General features: G+C 40.2%; 1 protein-coding gene across 2 annotated transcripts in view; it reads right to left on the bottom strand.

Moving 5' to 3' along the window:
- RMND1 (required for meiotic nuclear division 1 homolog) overlaps positions 1 to 20,992 on the bottom strand; it is a 33,495-nt gene that overhangs the window by 7,300 nt on the left and 5,203 nt on the right. For both annotated transcript variants that reach the window (XM_068985209.1, XM_068985210.1), the window contains exons 3-10: positions 13,921 to 14,029; positions 11,972 to 12,047; positions 9,374 to 9,413; positions 7,257 to 7,357; positions 5,244 to 5,350; positions 4,235 to 4,299; positions 3,397 to 3,473; positions 944 to 1,064 (exon numbers count right to left, since the gene is read on the bottom strand). In XM_068985209.1, the coding sequence (XP_068841310.1) occupies positions 944 to 1,064; positions 3,397 to 3,473; positions 4,235 to 4,299; positions 5,244 to 5,350; positions 7,257 to 7,357; positions 9,374 to 9,413; positions 11,972 to 12,047; positions 13,921 to 14,029 (696 nt within the window). The remainder of the gene's footprint in view (positions 1 to 943; positions 1,065 to 3,396; positions 3,474 to 4,234; positions 4,300 to 5,243; positions 5,351 to 7,256; positions 7,358 to 9,373; positions 9,414 to 11,971; positions 12,048 to 13,920; positions 14,030 to 20,992) is intronic.

Consider the following 20,992-nt stretch of genomic DNA (forward strand, 5'->3'; position numbering starts at 1 on the left):
TCAAGGGTGTTATACTCATTGAAAAAAGCCCATTTTAGAAGACACACAGTAAGGTTCTATTTATATAACAATCCCCAAATGACAAAATTACAGAGCTGGGGAATAGATTAGTCACTGCCCAGGGTTAGGAATGGTGGGCGAGGGACGGTGGTGTTACTATAAGGAGACAAGGCAGATCTTTGTGGTCACAGGACAGACCTGTATCCAGACCTTGTGGTTACCTGGATCTACACGTGATTAAATGTCGCAGAACTACGTGCGCACATGACACCAACGTCCAGTGTGTTTCCTACTCTCCACCCCCGTGGGGCTTACCTCCATCATGACCACCTCCACCCATGTCCATCATTCCATCAGCTGCCTCTCTCAACTTTGCTCCCATGCTTCTAAATGCTCCTGAAACAGTTCTAACTGGCTGTTCTCTTGCCACTGTACTCTCCACATATCTCAAACGTGGCTCCTCCTCCTCCCCCCAACCTTTCTACGTCTGCCATCTTTCTACCTGTTGCCCACAGCAAACACCAGTCATCCTTACTCTTCTCTCTCCCTGGCCTCCCCACACCGACCACTTCATCTGTCTTAAAGGATTCTTTTAAAAAAGTTTCGTTCTTATTCTCGCTGTTGCCAGTAAAGTTCTGCACCTCACAAACTCTTGCTTGAAACTTGATGAGAAACCTCCTACTGGATTACTAGGCCTCCAGACTCTCACCAATCTTACTGAGCCTCTAGAGTTAAAATTCAGAATATCCTTTTGACGTGAAAGCTGAAAACTGTCTGTACACAGGAGAGTGGGAAATCTAGAGATCTGTCCAGAAGTCAAAAGAGACATTTCTTCAAAAGCAATTAGACATGTTTACTTAATTAAAAAATTCTCTTCACACTGTCATACAACTTAGAGGTGACACTGTGTCTTTTTCTCTCAGTAGAAGTACAAAATACATACCTTAACTCTACGAGCAATGCTGAGGAACCGACAAGTTTTATCATAAAGTTCTTCCAGATTTTCTCTGTCCCAGTAGAAATCAGGAGCGATCAAGAAGTCTGAACTCAAGTTTATACGGTGTCTTAAAAAAAGGAAAATCATAACTTTTAATTTGTATCTTGAATTAAAAAATCATGGTCTCTATTTTCTTTTTTGAAGGTATTTATTCATTGATTGGAGTGTAGTTAATTTACAATGTTGTTAGTTTTAAGTGTACAGCAGTGATTCAATTATACATACATAGATCTCTCTCTCTCTCTCTCTCTCTATATATATATATATATTCTCTTTCAGTTCTTTTCCATTATAGGTTATTACAAGATATTGAGTATAGTTCCTATGCTACACAGTGGGAGCTTGTTGTTTCCCTATTTTATATACAGCAGTGTGCATATGTTAATCCCAAACTCCTAATTTATCTCCCCCATCCCCACTGGTAACCACAAGTTTTCTATGTCTGTGAATTTATTTCTGTTTTGTAAATATGTTTAATTTCTTATTTGTATGGCATGTTATAAAAAGTTTTGAATGCTGATTCTTACAATACTTCTGAGAAACATGTAAATAAAAAAATTTCATCTGCAACCAAATTAATTCAATATTTACACTGACAGTTATGAAGCAGATAAAAGAAAACCCAATGTAAAAAAGTTTGAAGCTTCTTTTTTCATTCAAGTTTGTGACACATGCACGCATGGGTGTGTGTGGATAGGTATTCACATGACTACTGGTTTCCTCAGTATCCTTCCAGTGTTTGATCAAACACTGGATAAGCAAATTCTCTCTCTTTCTACCCTTTTACATATGAAGCCTGAGCTTGTTTTTAAAAGAAAATTTACATTGTAGAAGTAACACATAAATAGTTTTTCACTGTAAAAAAGAAAAACCCTGGAGAAGAACTCAGAAAACCCTGGGAGGCCCTTTACCCTAACACCACAACACCCTGCTGTTGTCCTTCAGGATCTGCTTGTTTGCACACATGTGCACACACACCTACATGTCTGGTAGTATGTATACACATCAAGAGGCATATGAATATTTATGCTGTTTGTCTACAAGTGGGATTAGACCACATCTGTAATTTATGACTTAATTTCTCACCCGATATAACCTGCCACATTTCTACTATATCTCTTTACAGACTCACCATATTCCTTTGAATAACACATAAGCACTCCTATTGTAAAAAGAAGAAAACTTAGGATAAGAACAGTAAGGCTCTATAGAAACTATTCACAAACCTAAACATATTTAGTCCTAATTTCTGAGTTTTGATATAGTAATTCACTATATGGAATTCTACTCACATCATTAAGAGCAGAGGAGAGAGAAGTCTCTGTATCCCACTTCTTAGGAAGCTCGAGGCTTTAGATGGGCTGCAGGATGCTCCTGACATAGGGTTTTTATTTTTGTTGGTGTCCTGAGTTGGGGTCCCTGAGCTATGAGGAAGGCATGGGTGATGGAACGCTGGCCCACTTCTCCTCGCCAGGCCAAGTTTTAATATCTAAGGAAAATGTGGAACTACAACCCTTAGGTATACTACTGACAACAAACCCCAGTCACTCATCCCACACATGGAAGGGCTGAAGCACCAAGAATGCTGCCTAGTGAGAAAAACACCAAGATTCAGGATGTTTCACTCCATAAATCCTGGGAAAACAAGAATAAAATAAACTGAAGGCCTTTTAATTTAACTTAATTTTAAATGATGCACTATTGTACTTCATCAGTTTTAAGACACTGTTCTTCCCATTTTTAACATCTCTGAAAACAGAGGCATCTTTAAAAGTGATGATGTCTTACAGGTGGCAAGTGTGACTCAGCTGTCATTGCCTCAGACAACTTACTTCTCTCATGTTTTCCTTTTTATGTATGCCTGGGAATACACAAAATGTGATAAATCTACATCTAAATAAGACTAAAAGAGCTATTTCAGGAAGCGCAAAAGTAAAATTGTGGTAAAAAAGCATTGTCTCATATGCTAGCTGGTAGCATTTTCACTTTCCTATGGCATCTTATGGTGTCTCAGAGTCAGCGAAAGATGATACATCACTTTTCTGTAGCAATTAGGTCTATTTAGAGTTATGATGCAGTGACAGACTTGTACTGAGAATTCCCATTGTTCAAATTCTAGAATGTGTCTTTCCACCTCCGGAGAACACCTACTGTGCTCTCCAACGGCGGTTTATTGTAGATTAATTGTGGTCTCTCTTGCACAGGCAGAATTTCTTCCAGTAAAGTCCTAACACAGCCCAGCTGCTTCTAATGGGTCAGAGTTGTTCATGCTTATAACAAATGAAATAAAAACAGCTGCAATTCCCATGAAGGTACAAATGCTTGCTCTTTACTATACAGGGATATTTTCTGCTGATTGTTAAATATACGAAGTGTATCACTTACAGAGAAAATTTTACCTTAGGGCAAAGAGTTCACCCATTTTCTGCATAACTTCTTCATGAGATAGTTTCACTTTCTTCCCAGCTTTTAAAGCCTATTTGGGAGGGAGAGAAATAGATACATACATACACACGTGTCCCTTCTCACTAGCATGTTCTATGATGTACATTCCTAATCTCTTATTGAGAAACCAGGGGCTCTTTTCCCAAGTATGACTATTCCTCCATAGTAAAAACAAAGTTAATTACAGTAGGCATGATTTTTAACATATGTAGTTTGAAATTCTGATATAACTATAGATGCATTTTTCATGCTACTACTTTTCTCAGAACTTGTCAAAACATTTGTTTCTTTAATCGAGAAAAGTGGTCACAATTTCCTTGACAGGAAACATTTCATTTTATTTCCTTTCAGTTCAGTTACATTAAAAATATTATACCATTAGAGAAAGCTAATTTGAATTTTGGCTTCCCAGGTGGCTCAGTGATGAAGAATCTGCCTGCTAATTCAGGAGACACAGGTTTGATTCCTGGGTTGGGAAGATCCTCTGGAGGAGGAAATCGGGCTACCCGCTCAAGTATTCTTGCCTGAAAAATTTCTCAGATCGAGGAGCCTGGTGGGCAACAAGTCCATGGAGTCATAAACACACAAAATTTGAATTTTAAATTTTAAAAGGTTTCTTACTTTATCATTTTATATGTAACTGGATTTTTTTTCCTGCTTAAATTCAGTGTAGCTTTCTTACCACTCATTACTAGTTTGTTGTACTTCTAAATTCATCATTATAGTGTGAAATTTGTATTTTTCCCCAATAGAACTCAATCTTCAAAAACAAGCATAAAATTAGTATAATACCTCTGGAATCGACTGAATAGATTCAACAAATTTATCCAGTGATGCTTCCCAGATAGCAAGTTTCACTAGAGAAAAAAGATTAACGATGGAACATTTATCATCACATTTCTACAAAATGCAAAACTGCAAGTACCTTCACTGCCATTTAACAACAGTTTAAGAAGCAGATGTCCAAAAAATATGAAACGGACATTTTAGAACAGTTACTTATTGTATTACAGAAGAGGGCACTATGTAGAAAAAGCTAGAAGACAGTGAGTCAGTTTCCAAGCTCTGCTGGCAGATCAAAGCTACTCTGGGTAAAATCCCTGATTTTCTCATACTACATCTCAGAGGAAGAGCTACGCCCTGGAATGAAGGGTGGCTCTGTAGCTGGGGCAGGAACCAAACTCTCCTAGCCTTCCCTTCCTCTCCTCCGGGCAGCAGGTACAGCTCAGAAGTCCCAAAGCCTCCTGGCTGGTATGCACAGGCCATCCGAACAGCCTGGTATAGACTAGTGGCAGGAACCTTTCTTGGAGAACTTCCGCAGTTTCATACAGGTGTATGGATCTATCCGGAAAAACAGAGCCACTGTGACCCTCTGTCCCATTATTGTGAAAAACCAGGGTGTACTTTTCTACAAAGAGGCCTGTGCCCAATCACACAAGGCTGAGCTTTCTTAGCCTGGATTAGAGACAGCCTAAGACCATCAATCTCAGACAGAAGCAGAGAGAACAAAGGGAGTGATGATAACAACAGCAACAAAATAATATAAAAGTATTCTTGGACAGGTAAGCGTTATCAATACAATTAACTGTAGCAATTAATTAACTGTATACAATTAACTGTAGCATGGATACTGTATTTTATACTCTATACTATATATATATTCTTTTGGAATAAAAAAAGAAGGAATTATAAGGCTTTGCTGAAGTACTCTGAAAATACGACAAAGTCTACTAAATCCTTTAACTTCCTGGATGAAATGAACACTATGTGATACCTTCTCTGATAAGTAGCAGTAACATACCTGAGAGGCAAAGGGCATTTGAGAAAGCAAATTTCTCTAGAATGGCGTCATCTAAATCCAGCTCTGAATTTAACCGGATTTCCCCTCTGTGAAGTTTTGACTGCCCCCTAAGGAAAAAAGAAAAAGCATTTTCTAAATCTTGAAAAGTACTTTCTCTCTTCTGAAAAAGTCACCTTATAATCTTTCTAGAGGTCATTTTGGCAACTTGTATCAAGAGTTTCACAAATGTTTTCATACCCTATGATCCAAGTAATTCCACTTCTAGGAATTTATCCTAAGGAAACAATGAAAGATGCAAAGAAAGATCTGTGTACAGAAAACTTTTTATGGTCAAATGTTTAATAGTAAGAAATCAGGAAAGAAACTGAGTGTGCAAGGAGAATGGTTCATCTACAGGGATTCGGCACAAAAGTAAACAAGCGTGTTTTGAAAGGATATTTAGTAGAAAAGGGAAAATGGTTCCAATAGTTTGCTAAGTGAAGAAATGCTGAATATATAACTACACACAGTATGATCTAAAATGATGGTACTGTGGCGGGGATGCAGAGGGAGACTGGGAAGTTATGAAAAATTAAGATGTATATGTAGACAATTCTGGAATGACTGGGGAGGTAGCGAAGGAAGGGAATTTGGGGATATAAGCATCATAAGCAAAGAGGAAAGGGACAGGCTAAACCTTCACGACAGATGTGAGACCAGAAGAGATGGACAAAGGGAGCTGGATGAGGAGGGAGGGAGGGGGCAGAATCCGCTCTAACAGCCTCAGGTTGGGGAGAAACAAGACTCGACAAAGAGGACAGGGCTGCTGAGATGCTTATGAAGGAGCTCGGCCCACACAGAGACAGAGGCACCTGGGTCACAGGCAGGACTCACACCCTCACCGCGTTGGTGGAGGCGAGGATGGTCTCTTCTGATGAAACCAAATCTCTGGCTCCAGGACTGAGTCAAGGACTTGAATCTCTAGAGACTGTGAGATGGGTGTGCGTGTGTGCACACCTACAGGTCGGTGGGGGACAATGCCTAGTAAGTCACAGTGCGGTCTGGAGGCAGACTACGGGAGGGGAACTGATGGAAAACGTGACCACAAGGCCACGAATAAAATGAGCAACAATTCTACTGGCTCCTCATCTGTCATGTCCCCGGCTCACACCATCGCTTTCTTCTGCACCCACCGTGGGCCTGGGTCCTCACTCATGACTCAGGTGCCTAGCGTCTCTGAAGCTCACCCGAAAGCTAGTTCGCCGCAATCCCGGCGACTGTGTCAGATTAAATGATATAGGAAAGCTCATCGTTGGCAGCTGGCACTGGGCTCTTAGCCCATCTCCTCTTTCTATAGCTGGTGTCTCTTCCAGATTTCCCTAAAGCTCTGATAGCGTCACTTCCTTTCTCAGCACCAAGACTTTCCGGCCCCCACTCTCACATTCCACCAGGTAGGTACCTCCTTGAGAATAAAGACCTTTTAATCCTGTTCCCACTGCTTGCTCTCTCCACCCTAACATCTCTCCTGATTTCTGTGCCCTTGCTGGGACAGGAAAACCAGCCAGGATGCTGTCTCCCCATAGCTTTGACCTAAGCAGGTATAGCAGGCCCCCACTTCTTACAGGCACCTCCATTCCTGTGAGTGGTTCCCTTATAGCATCCCTTCATTATACTTAATACTTTTTAATACTCAAAATCAACAGGAAAAAAGCAAAAAGAATTTACTTAAGAAAAAAACGTTACTAGAATAATTTGACAGGTTCATTCTGACAAAGGCACACTACTTTTTACTGATTTCGGCTATTTAGGAAACATTATTTTGGGGTTATACTATCTACTTGTTTTAATTCATGGGTAGCTTGAGAAGTTAAAAAATTGTCTGTCCACTAATATTAATTGCTTTGGCTTTCTGTTTGTATTAATAGCTTTTTTCCTCAAAATTTGTCTCCAAATTCATAAAGACTTGATCTTCTCTACAGCCTTCCCTACGGATTTCAAGTGCCTGTTTTGTAAATTTGATAAAAAGGTGCTTACTCTGTTTTTGTGTAGTTAAGCTCTTCATTTTCCCAGTGAACCAATGCAATTTCATAGGGCTGAATTTCATGTTTTTCTAGAACTTGCATCACCTGCTTCATCTAGAAGAAAAGGAAGATTAACCTGAAATTATCCTGACCCCCTCAGTGATGGTTATAACATTTTAAAAATTACATTTTTTTTAAAAATTACATTTAATGATGTTTGTTTTGTTCTTCAGGTTTTAAGGAAAAGGCAAACTCACAGTGACGCTAAACTAACTGGAAGGATACATCCATTTGTTGTTACATTTGGAAAACACAGGGGACCTTAAAGAGGAAAACAGAAACAACCATTCTCCCATAGCCCAGAGGAAACCACAGCAACATTATGGATTGTTTTCTTTAAACTGTCACACACACACAAAATGTTTAAGTAAAACACCTGTAAAAATTTAAACAACACAGAGTTATAGAAAGTGATAATCTCTCTATTCTCCTGCATTCCTAATCCCCGAAGGTAATCCTAATTAAACTTGGTGCATATCCTTCCAGACATCCCCCCTACATGTAAACATATGTATGTTTAGTTTGCTTTTTATATAAATGGGATGGTACTGTACATACATTTTCGATGCTATATCCTGAACGGAGGAACCACAACTGATTTAACCATTCTAAATGTCCATTCATGGGGGACTTTTTGCTCCTCTCCACTAACACAGTGTCACATGCACCAGCCTGATGCATGTATCTTCAGGGCCTGTGGAAATATTTCTTCAGGATTTGTTAGATCAAAAGACACACACACTTGCAACTGTGGCACGCAGGATGTCCACTCTTCACTGCGGCACACGGGATCGACAGTTACAGCATGTGGAATCTCTCTTTTTAGTTGTGGCAGGCGGGATTTCCAATTTTAGAATCCAAAGATTTACGAAAGCATTCTTAAAAAATTACTGAGTACTGTCAGCCTTTTACATCTTTGCAACTTCAAATAGCCAATTTGGGTTACATTTTTCTTCCATCTATTGCTCGTCTCTGCTTCCTTTTCTCCAGGAAACCACTCTGCAGTCTCTTTCTTCCCACCCCCTATTGTGGTGGGTACCTCCTTTTAGTACAGCTGGGATTGTATGAAGCACACTTTTAGTACAGCTCTGGTGTTGTATCGGTTCTAGCTTGTAACCTGCTATTTTAATTTAACTGTATCATGTGCTACGCTGTGCTTAGTCGCTCAATCTTGTCCAGCTCTTTGAGACCCCACGGACTGTAGCCCGCCAGGCTCCTCTGTCCATGGGAATTCTCCAGGCAAGAATATAGGAGTGGGTTACCATGCCCTCTTCCAGGGGCTCTTCCCAACTCAGGGATTGAACTCAGGTCTCCCGCATTTCAGGTGGATTCTTTACCATCTGAGCCACCAGGGAAGCCCACCAGGCAATCCTCAGAAACAGGCTTTTTTCCCCACATGACTTTTAAGCGCTAGACTCTACCCGATGGACAGTAGATTTTATTCTACAGATCTACTTAACAAGCTTTCTCTTATTATGTGTTTTGGTTATTTCTCATTTTTGCTATTGTAAATAATGTGTTGAACATTTCCATATAGCATTCATCACCTATAATATGATTATTTTCTTTGGATAACTTTCTAGATGTAAAATGCTGAGTTAAATATAAAGTTTTGATGTGTATTACCAAACTGCCCCTGAAAGGGCTTTATTAAACAAATCCTGATTGGGATATTAAAGAAGTGAATTCCAGTGAGTGAAAATGTTCTAGAAAACTTGATCTTGATCTATAATAAAACTCAGGGCAGCCAGCTTCCAGTTAACTGTGTGAACACTACTCACTTGTAGGCTATCATGTGAGAAGTACACTTCTATCTGCAGTGTAGCTAGGATTCTTCTGATTCCCCACAAATCAGTGTGTGCCCAGAGAATAGAAAATGTAGGCAACCTGTAGTCAAAATGACAATTTTGGAAGATGACAGTGTTAGGATCAACATCACGTAACGCTGAGCAAAGAAACTGAAGACTACCTGTCATTTTATCATCCAATGGCTCAGGTTATTGAAGGCTAATTAATAATTTATTCTCAGAAAACTAAGTTTTAATACTTTTGCACTTTATTTATACTTACAGTTTGGTCTTTCACATTCCAGAACACAGCAGCTCCTTCCCTGATTTAAAAGAATAAACTTAGTTAAGGGTGGAATACATTCTTCAGGGCCACACACAGAGCCACGCTTTAGGTAGCTTCTAGAATGTACCTAGAATGCAATCTAAAAAAATATGATTTATGATGGATTTGACATGATGACCTCTGAATGGATATGATAAACAAAAGCTATTTTTTGAACTTTTGATTAAAAAACTTGACCCCTCAAAAATTCATGGATTTCTCAAGTGGTTTGCAGAGTAAGTATTATTGTAATACTACATTATTTCACATATCTAGGTTGTTTCATAACTTGATTCAAATTTTTAAAAAAATTCTAAATTCTTTATTTTGTATTGGGGTATAGCCGATTAACAGACAATGCTGGGATAGTTTCAGGTGGACAGCAAAGGGACTTGGCCAGACATATACATCAGTAACATCTTACGGAAAAACCCCAAAGAACTTCTTGGCCAACCCAATAAAAAGAACTCCTTGGCCAAATTCTTGGCAATCTGAGTTCTACGAGTTACACAGGATCTACGTGGGTGCACACTGGAGGGACACCGTTTGTACACGACTAGCAAAGCCAAATGAGAAAATGAGAGGAGGAGAGACGGCAGAGGAAACACCCCAGCTCCGGGAGAAGGTGTGAGGCAGGCATGCGAAGTTGCAGAATAAAGAGGTAGCAGTGTGAGTGGCTGTGGTTGAGGGCGGGTAGGGGGCACTCGGGTCAAAGCTGGCAAGAGACAATCCTGGAAGGAACTTCGTGCTGTGATCAGGAGTTTGGTCACATTCTGTGGAATTTTAAGCAGGGTAGTTTAGTGATCAGAATCACCTACTGTCAAATTATCCTGCCTACAGACAGACAGACAGACAGGTGGTGGGGTAAGAAGACAGGCAGTGAGACCAGGCAGTGAGTGAGCTGTGGCAGAAGGCCAGGGTAGGGTCTCAGGACGCTGACTGGAGAAGGTATTGAAGCAACCAGAGCACTAGCTCAGAGAAGCACCTCCAGGCAGACGAGGGGTCGCAGGAACTGCACAGTATGGGGCTCAAGCCCTGTGTGACTGCGTGTAACTAACAGGCACCCGAAACAGGCCTGGTCCAAACTGAGAGCTGCGGTGAGTGGAAAACACTTAGGAAGAAAAGGAGAATATAAATCTCATCAATTGTGGACTGGTTACATGTAGAAATGAAAATAGTTTCGATATGCTGGATTATATAAAATGCACCAGTAAAATTAATTTTAGGTAATATATGATGCTCTTATTAGTGCTATTCAAAATTAAACTCATCTTTTTTTTTTAAATTAAAGATGTGGCTATTAAACAATGTATCATTACGTACGTGGCTTGCACTTGTGGCCTGCATTGTATTTCTACTGGATGGTGCTGATCTAGGGGACTTCAGAAATCCAAATTCCTCACTCGAGTCAAGAGGGACCTGATTCTACTCAGACTAAATGCTGAACCTGATTATGAATCATCCACAGACACAAAGACAGGGCTGCCAGTTATCAGCAATTGTAAGAACTAAGACCATAGAAACTTCACCAAAGTCTGTATTCTTATGGATGCTCCATGTATTTCTGTCCCGCCACCTATCAGTCCTTTGACTGTGGGTAATTCACTTCAATCCCTCTGACCCTTGGTTTCTTCGGCTGCAAGGTGGGGGGTGGGGTGGGGTGGGGAAAGGCCCTCTTCCAGTGTTGTGAGGGTAACATTAGATGATTTCAAATGGTTTCTACCATCATCACCATGCCTACTCAGCTGCTCCAGAGTATTTGGTGTTAAAACAACCTTTAGAGAAAAGGAATGCATGTATGTGAGGCAGGGTCCCAGGCTGAAGTCTCTGGAGAGGTAAGGTGGTCTAAAACTTTAGCTGAAGAGTTTCAGAGGGAGAAGAAAGAAAAGCAAGAAAATGGCAAGGAAGAAAAGACAGCAGGGCAGGTAGCATGTATACCTGAGAAGGGGCCCTGAAGCTGAATGGGAAATACCATACTTACATGTTCTCAGTAAGTGAAAACCCAGATTTATATATAAAGATAAGCACACTCCAAGTTACCCAAGTGGGCCTCTGTTGATGACGACAACCTGAGCCTCCTTCAGCCTCTTGCTCTCAGGCAGGCCAGATGTGGGGAAAGCCATCGGTTCCCTCAATCCCTGCATCCTGCAGAGCCCCATTTTTTCCAACAGTGGTTCCTGACTTCAGCCTTGTCCAAGACTCTCTTCTGATCACATGTTAAGTGCGCCCTTTGCTGTCATGAATCATGCATGGTATAAATGACTTGCACAGATGATACAAAGATGACACAGTGCTTAAAGTTAACTTAGAACACAAGGAATGAAAAATCCCTGATATCTTCCCTGGGGCAGGCGGGTGGAATTCTTTATAAGAGGATTTACCAGCAGATGCCTAAAACTAACAAACTCTCCTATTCAAGTAACAGCCAAAGGATAAATTTTAATCACAAATCCTGAACACATTTACTGCTAAGAGACGAGGTATACCTGCATCTTTAAGGACCACATTACCTGGCCACACAGCCCACCTCCCACTGCGGTTGCTCTCCTGTCTTACCTGAAGAAGAATATTGTACCAGGATCACCTTCTTTTGCAGAATTTTCCACACCCATCACCAGAATGTTTGCTGCATCTGTGATAAAAGAGCAAAAAGCTATGTCACAAGGTGACACAAGGTTTAAGGGTCACCTTTAACAAAGTGCTGGTGATCATTTCTTCACACACCATGAAGTGCTCTGCAACACAGTCACACTTTCTACTAAGGTTTCTGAAAGTATTTAACATGATAAAATGAGAAGACCACAGGAAATTACTTGAACAAAACATTCAACAACCTGTGACACTATTATTAGAGCTATTTAAAACTCATTCTTGCCCATTTTGATTCAGTAATCACTAGTCCAGTTGATAATTATTAAAGTCTCAGCTTCAGTATGACTATGGTTCAAGAACTTGGGAGCGGGGTGAAGAAGGGATGGATTGGGAGCCTGGGGTTAGCAGATGCAAACTATTCTATAGAGAAGGAATAAAGAACAAGGTCCTACTAAATAACACAGGGAACTATGTCCAATATCCTAAGATAAACCATAATAGAAAAAGAATATAAAATGGAATCACTTTGCTCTACAGCTGAAATTAACACACTGAAAATCAACTGTACTTCAATTTAAAAAGAATTAAGCTTTTTATAAATAATTTAAAATAAAAGTTGAGCAATTAATACATTCTCTTCCTTTAACTATAATTTTATTAATAATATAGTTTTAATATTCTCAAACTGCTCATTCTGCTGAATTTTAAATTATATTGTAGAAAGTGTGGAAAATAGAAAACACACAGAGACAAAGATACCTGCCATTTTAAAACATCTAATTTCAAAGTCAATCATGAGAACTACCGCAGCAGTCATCGGTAGCTATTAAAATATTTTAACATATTAAACATATACATATATAAATATTCACCAATAGTTACTTTGTGTATTATTTTAGTAGTATTTATTATAAATATTCTATCATAAATGATACATAACACATCAATCTATCAATTAATAAACATACTAATATTAATATGCAAATTACTGTAAAATTTCTTAGCCTAAATTTAGGCTCCTCATTAGAGTTCCTGATAGAGGTCAGGGGATGGAGGATTCAGGTAGAGACCAAATCCTAAACTTTGGTGCACTCACACTTCCCTGAGTACTGATACTACATCGATGGATGGAGGGCAAGGTTCACACGTACAGTGGAGACCACCATAAATGAAACAGGCAAGGTCCAGGGCAGTAGCATGGTGTGAGAAGCCACGTCTGTGATGCATGCGACCACACTGCTGACAGCCTCTGCAATCAGCCAAGAAGACCCCAGGGCAAGTTTTCATCTTGGGGGCCCTGGACACAGCTGTTTTCCTAAGTCAATTATATTTCCTTCTGCCACCAAATAGTCTGGTCAGATCATCAAGGCCAAAAAGCACAATGACATTTCAACTGTTTCTTACACGGTCAGTGACTTTCAAAATTTTTCTCTGTAGCAGCGAGGTTTTCCACCTACTATTTTTGCTACTTTGAGGTCAATTCATGAATCTTCTAAGTGTTCCAAGTCACTTATTTTTTCATGTATTTCTCAAGAAGTGTTCCTCACACTACCCTACAACCCTCAGTTTAATTCTCCTTTTAAACATTGTGTTTATCTTTTAACTAATTCTGTTAGTTTTAAATATTTCTATCAATTTTATGGTTCTTCTATAATACTGATAACTTTTAAATGTGACAGAAATAAAGTGGCATGGCCTTTGATCATCCCAAATAATGATCCTATAAAGCAAGCTGAATAAACCATACTGATTTTAATCTCTGTCATCTGCATAAAGAGATTTAACACCCCTTTTATGATACAGTTGTTTAAACTGAAAATGAAACCTAAACAAATGTATATTTCAGACAGTTATCATAGGAAAATTATTTTCTAATACATTTTAACATACTTGGCCCCTGGTTCAAGATGTACCTCGAGGCAAGCTGGTCACTTCGATGTATCCATGGGACGTCAGATCTTGAGAGAGGCTTCCAAGATGATACTCATCTGCGGTTGCAAACGCAGTACATTGCATCAGGTCCTGCACCAGGGAGAGGAGCATGACATGGGTTACTAAGAGGTGCCTGACAGGTCACATTACAGGGAGGACTCTGTGCTGCAAGCTGGCAGGCGAGCCTTTTCTCAAAGATTCGGACAAGGGATGTGAGAAAGACGGAGAACAAGACATCACAGAGAGGCAGATTTCAGCTCAACCTATGCAAGAACTCTCTCCTGCTAGTCAAAAAGATGAAATGGCCTAGATGAAAACGGAATCAACCCATCGCTTGTGCTTCAAGCACAGACTGAACAAAAGAGAGAGGATTAAGGGATTGTATGGGCGCCAGGACGAAATGCTATTTAAAGTCTGTCCAACCTTGAGTTTCCATGGCTCTTTCTCCAAGCAACATTATTATTTGAGGTCATTTGGTAATCTGCCACTAGCCTTGAACAGGCAGAGATTAGTCTATATCTACAAAGGAATTACAGATTTTTTTTGCTCTGGTTAACTTCACTCTGGTTGAAAGTTCTCCAAATTTGAGAATGAGTGCAGGTTTGGAGGTGAGTGTTTTGGCTTCTGCACTAGGAGTCTCACTTGTGTGTACATGTAGGTATTTATGTTGTGTGTATACAGTACACACATGGCAAGCATATGGCCCAGGACATGGTGTTTTTGTCAATCTGTAGGTCACAAGCTATCAGTGAGTCCTGATGTTGATTTAGTTGGCCCAAACCTGCTTAAAAAAAAAAAGAATGAAATAGAAAATATTAGAGCCCATAATTCACAGTCAGGGTAACTTTTATTTTATGATGTTTTCTGTCACATACATGTCTATGTAGGTATGCTGGGTCACTACATAGAATATAAAATAAATTCCTCACCATTGAATGTGGTCAATAAAATTCAAAAGCTACGGGCAGAGGTTGAGGTGCTCAGAGGTCAGGCACAGAATTAGATTCATTTAAAAGAAAAAAAACAACTCAGAACAACAAGGTTGTTGGGAAGTTTACACAAGCTGATGAATGTCAACTGCTCAGAACCATGACAAGCACAAATGTTTAACATTTGTTACAGCTGTTATTTGTTATTACAGCACAGATATATACATGTTTGTGTTAGTCGCTCAATTGCGTCCAGCTCTTTGCAACCTCATGGGCTACAGCCCCATCAGGCTCCTCTGTCCATGAGATTCCCCAGGTAAGAATACTGTAGTGGGTTGCCATTTGCTTCTCCAGGGGATCTTCCTGACCCAGGGATAGAACATCACATCTTCAGGCTTCAGGCTTCTACATCACAGGCAGATTCTTTACCATCTGAGCCATTTTTGGTTAAACCATCAAAATGCAAGAGGGTTAAAAAGTCTATCAAGTAGTTTACATCTGGATTTTCATTTGTTCATAATTTTATATTTTAGTATCCACCTGTCAGAACATTAGTGAGTCTACTGTCTTTGGTACATATGGTGCTTCGGCCCAATGTTGGTCAAAAGAGTTTTATGAGTCACTAAATCAAAATTTATTCCTAAGATTTACTCATCTTGGCTCCTAATTTCTTTCCCTTTCTGTTACATTCCTAGTATGCAATTTAAGAAAAGTAGCACATACATTCCTTCCTTCCTCCTACTTTTGTTACCTAACTCCTGGCCCCTTCTCAAGAAATGACTTCACCCTGCTTTGCCTCTTCTTCGTTCTAATGTGTGGTTTAAAAAGCACCAGAAGAATACACAGAGGACCTGAAGAACCTAAAATCAGGAAACTATCCACTCAGAAGCAAAACACTGTTCTTATTGATTTTCACTCAATTAGGCAAAAAAAGCTAAAATTTTTGCCAAATGTGAGATTAAATGGATGTGGGACCCTCCAGTTGCACACATCTGATGAGTCTGATTCCCAGTCATTACAGAGGTAAGAATGCGCTGTGACAAAAACACATGGATTCGTACGGTCAGATGAAAGCTGCTTCCTGGAGTACAGAAACAGGTTCTGTGCTTAAGATTTAGAACAGCGGGTGCCAGTTGTTCTTTTAAGGCTCCATGGAGTTAAGAGGAGCTGGCAGGATATGAGATTAAGGTGACTGAAAGAAAGGAATCCAGGTAAGAGGGCTCAGGAAAGGCCACAGCAGGCAAGCTCTACTCTGCAAAACCTGACAAACTTCAGTTTGCTACACAAAATCCCAGGGCATCCAGCTGGACGTCAGAGTTCCTTCTGGGGCTGCTAGAGCTGATGGCTGCAGTGGGAAGAGCAGGACACATGAAGGAGAAGACAGGAGATAAGGAGAAGATCGACAGCTAGTCCAGGGGACAGTCTTCCCATTACTGTACTGGAAATGGCACTGGCTGGCTGTCTCTAGCATCAGAGCCTTAGGCTGGCAGCCGGGAGAACTAGCCAACTTAAGAGTCACCCACATAGTGTTTTCAAGGTCTCAACAAACTATCAACAATAAATTGCCATTTGACACAAAATCCAGACTTCTAGCATCTTTCGCACCTGGCAGTTAACTGACCAGGGGTCGAGGAGGGGGCCAGGTTCTTCGTTGACACCGTCCCTCCCACTCCCTCCTGTCTCGCGCCTGCTTCACCATCACGTTTGTTTTTGATCAGGCCCATCTGTGCTAAAAAAGAAAAAAAAAGAAAAAAAACCAACTTACACTGTTTTACATTCTCAAAAATGACATAAGTCAAAGCATTCAATCACTACTTGCATGAGAAAATATGTGCTGAACTCCAGAGAGGTTATAAATTTTTAAACACAGTCTGTTTTTACTTAGTCATTCCAAGGATCTTTGCAGATTTTCTGAAGATGGTCACCTTTCCTTCTCTCGCCATCTCCTATTTAGTTTGGCTCAAAGTTCCAGCCAGTGTCACGCAGCGTATGGCTCAGCCTACATTACACAACCTCTATGGCTCGCCACACTACTTTCTGTATCCTCCTTCAACATCTGGGACTTGAGTCGGTTTAAGTTATGAATCTTCTATGAATAAACGATTCACAAGGTTTACCAATTTGACCTGTTAGACCTATCTTTGGGGAGTTTTATTTCCTTGCTTTTTGATTTCAAGACTGTATTTAAATCCATTTGGTAAAGGGAAAGAGTGTGTGTCATCTTCACACTAACCCCCGCATCATTTAAAGATGTTTTTACTCTGCCAGAAGCTTTTACTTTCAGACATGTCTTTTTCTGGATTTTTAAAAAAATAATAAATCATTCTTTTTTGGGCATCAAATACAAATATTAATATAGAGCAAACTTCAGGTTCTAGGATGGGGATCAACAACTTGTTCTTAAATGCGTCAAACCAATCTAAAATTGTTCTTGGATTTATGACTTAAATTTAAGCCTTTCTATTTTAAAATGTTAAACAAACAAAAACCAAACCAAAGCCAAGAAAGCCACTGTGTGTGTAGTATGTTTCATTCTTCTGGTCACAGAAAACATATTCCAGCAGATGGGGCTAGAAATTTATATATGATTCTTGTTTTAGAATATCACACACTCTGACGGAATACTCTTCTTGAAAAAGAAAGTTTATTTTTATTCACGTTCTTTTACTGAAAAAATAAAAATTTAAGTTTTTTTTTTTTTTTTTTGGTAATCTTACTTCTATATTACTATGGGGGAAAAATGTACGTTTTCCTGTTATATACAGATTACAGGTGATTGCTTTGCAGCCTTTTGGCTAAGATCAAGTAGAGATTACAGGTCAAAGTTATAAAATTGATATATTTTACATTACTACTATAAGGCTTCTTATGGCCTTCTCTGGTGGCTCAGACGGTAAAGAATCCGCCTGCAATGTGGGAGACCTGATTCCCATCCCTGGGTTGGGAAGATTCCCTGGAGGAGGGCATGGCAACCCCCTCCAGTATCCTTGCCTGGAGAATCCCCATGGACAGAGGAGCCTGGCGGGCCACAGTCCATAGCCTTGCAAAGAGTCAGACACGACTGAGCAACGAAGCACAGCACAGCTAGTATAAGGCTTTAGCTTTTAAGCTTTTTGACTACAACCCATGGTAAGTTGTACAACCTAAAAAAGCCCTTTCACATACACACCATACACGTGTCATCCAATAACTGACACGAACACATCACAGAATGGATGTATTTTGATCATGAGTGACGCATTGATTCTATTTCATTACACAAGCAAAACCGAAGGGGGGAAAAGCAACTACTAACCACCCACTAGTTAACTTCACAACACTGTGGTGCTAGCCTGAAGGCTACCACAGGGTGCCTCCCCCTCCTCCCCAGCCAGCATCCACGCTGCTCAGAGTGGCCCTCATCCTCAGGCATCGTCCTTCTCCAAGACAGGACAGACCACCCAGGAGCACTGTCCCTGTCATGATAAATGATGAGCCAATGGGACGTAGGCTGAATATCTCAACAGGGCAGGATCTCTGCAAATGGGACCAGGTGAAGCGCTGACTCCGACATAGAAGGTAAGCTCATGCAGTCCATTTCAGGTGCTTGCCGTGCGGCCACAGGTAGAGAATAAGTTCAGATACATGGATGGGGAACGAGACAAAGCGTGTCTCTTTCTGGTACAAAGTAGAGTCCTTTCCTGACTCAGTCCAGAGTGGAGGTAAAGGCTCCACCACCACAGGGGACTGGCCAGCCCCGTGATGCCCACGAGGAAATGGAGGTGCCCACTACTTGGGGCAGACAAAAGCTAGTCTTCAGCCCTGGGCGTCTAGTACCTATGGTTTATATTCACCTGTAAGATCATTACAAAATAATGCTCCAAAACCACAGTCCGTCAGATCACTTCAGAAAACCTCTTAGAAAAGATTTTCTATTATTTTCCTGTGCTTCCAGAGAAACAACATACTGTTTCTGCTTTTGCAAAACTCAAACTAAAGTCACAGCCACTACATAATGTAATGTGTCCTACGTCAGGACCCAGGAAACAAATGATGCCTTAAATTTGGTGATGGAAAAAAAGTTATTTCTTGCAAGACATTCTTAAGTTTTTTTTTCTTGTTAGACAACATGAAATGTACAACCCAGGAGGATTCCTGCATTTTCCTTAATCACTGGGCTTCTCAGAACTAAACATTCAACTAGATTATGCATATCAGGTATCTGATAATATCTCTTTCTCTGTTCATGTCAGCTGCTTGCTCTGTTTTAAATGTAATGCTTTTATTACCTCAATGGAAGCACTAAATTTTGAAAATCTACTTCAAATCCTTTCCTGGAAGGAGAAAAAAAAAATTCTAAAGAAAAACAAAAAACAGAATTTAGGAAAATTGCTTTCAAGTCCATGGACAACCCAAAGAAATCATGCCTCTTTGATAATTTACAACCAACAACTATTAAAAAAAAAGTGACATCTCTGACTCTGCCAGACTTTCTTTCGTAAGACACTTGATCCCGCTCTGGGTTGCCAAATATAACAAAAGAAAAAAGGGACTTGATCCTCCTTTTTCGATCTGCTATAATTCAGGTTTCTACACTTAATTTTCTTTCAGTTACTTAAACGCTAAATTTCCTGGATGATCACATAGCGAAACAATGTAATTAAAAACTCAAGGGCTACAAAGAAAGGGGGTGAGAGTAGAATGAATCCAAAACTCCCACCCTTTATATCCTGGGTTTGAAAGAAACAAAACAAGAATGTAAACAAAGCTAGAATCCCAAATAAAAGTCATTTACCAGCCCTGGTGGCTCAGATGGTAAAGAAGCTGCCTGCAATGTAGGAGACCAGGTTTGATCCCTGGGTTGGGAAGGTCCCATGTCAAAGGGAATGGCAACCCACTCCAGTATCCTTGCCTGGGCTAGCCCGTGGACAGAGGAACCTGGCGGGCTATAGTCCTCGGAGTCATGAAGAGTCAGACACGACTCAGTGACTAACACTAACCAGCCCCTAACTTTACAACAAGAAGGCCTGTACACTTCTTTAAAGGAAGTCAACCTCACAGAAAAAAAAAAAAGAAAACACAAAAAACCCCCACCAAATTAAATGCTCAGGGTCTACTTCTCAAAATTGAAATTTTAAGCTGTTTTGACCCTAACCTGTTTTCGGATAGATTCAGAATGTCTCATTAGATTTTAAATATTTGACACTCCTATTTTTAACATTGATGACTACAGACATCTAAGATTCCTTTGCTTCTCTTCTACCCTTTTCAGTTTAATAAACATTTATTATATAAGGCATAGTTTTAAGTATCATGCAAGATACACAGGTTAATGAAGGGCTTAATCTTCACCTTAAATATTTACCATTTAGTGAGGAAAAGCAAATTGTAGAGAAATTCCCATAAACCTCATAACAGGGGATAAAAATACCCCCTTCAACCTTCAAAGGATAAAAAAGCAAAGACCTTCACTCTGCTTTTCCAGTTCTAACTTGCCATGTCCTTTTGCCACCCGATCCCACGCAGTCATCATCAGCTTATAAGTGCTTACCTGTCTACACAGTTAACTTAAAAATTTTTTTCTTAAACTTAATATAGAATTTCTACAGTTTGACGTGTTTTTTTTTTTAAGTGGGGGCTTTTTAATAGCACTATTCCTAAAGTGAACTTAATACCAGTCTTTTCCAAAACTTCCTTAGGCCACTAACTAATCCTTTTATAAACTACATTTTTATATTTAATTGCCTCTATTTTGCCTTTATACATATGGTGAGTGTGTGCTCAGTTGCTCAGTCACATCCAACTCTTTGTGACCCCATGGACTGTAGCCCGCCAGGTTTCTCGGTCCATGGGATTTGCCAGGCAAGAAGGCTGGAGTGGGCTGCCACTTCCGCCTCCAGGGAATTGTCCCAACCCAGGGATCAAAACCATGTCGGCTGCATTGGCAGGCGGGTTCTTTACCACTGAGCCACCTGGGAAGCCCTTCACATCTACCACTAATTCCTCCAGTTACGATCCTGATTCCTTCTAGAGGGAACAGGTTGTACTGCTAGGCTTCAAAGACCCCGAAGGCAGCATTGAGCAGGTGCTCTCCTCTCCTGGCAGGGAGGCCGAGCTGGGACACACAGGGGTTCAGGGGGATCAT

This window comes from Capricornis sumatraensis, chromosome 13, assembly GCF_032405125.1.
Source record: "Capricornis sumatraensis isolate serow.1 chromosome 13, serow.2, whole genome shotgun sequence".
In the NCBI taxonomy this organism is placed as follows: domain Eukaryota; kingdom Metazoa; phylum Chordata; class Mammalia; order Artiodactyla; family Bovidae; genus Capricornis; species Capricornis sumatraensis.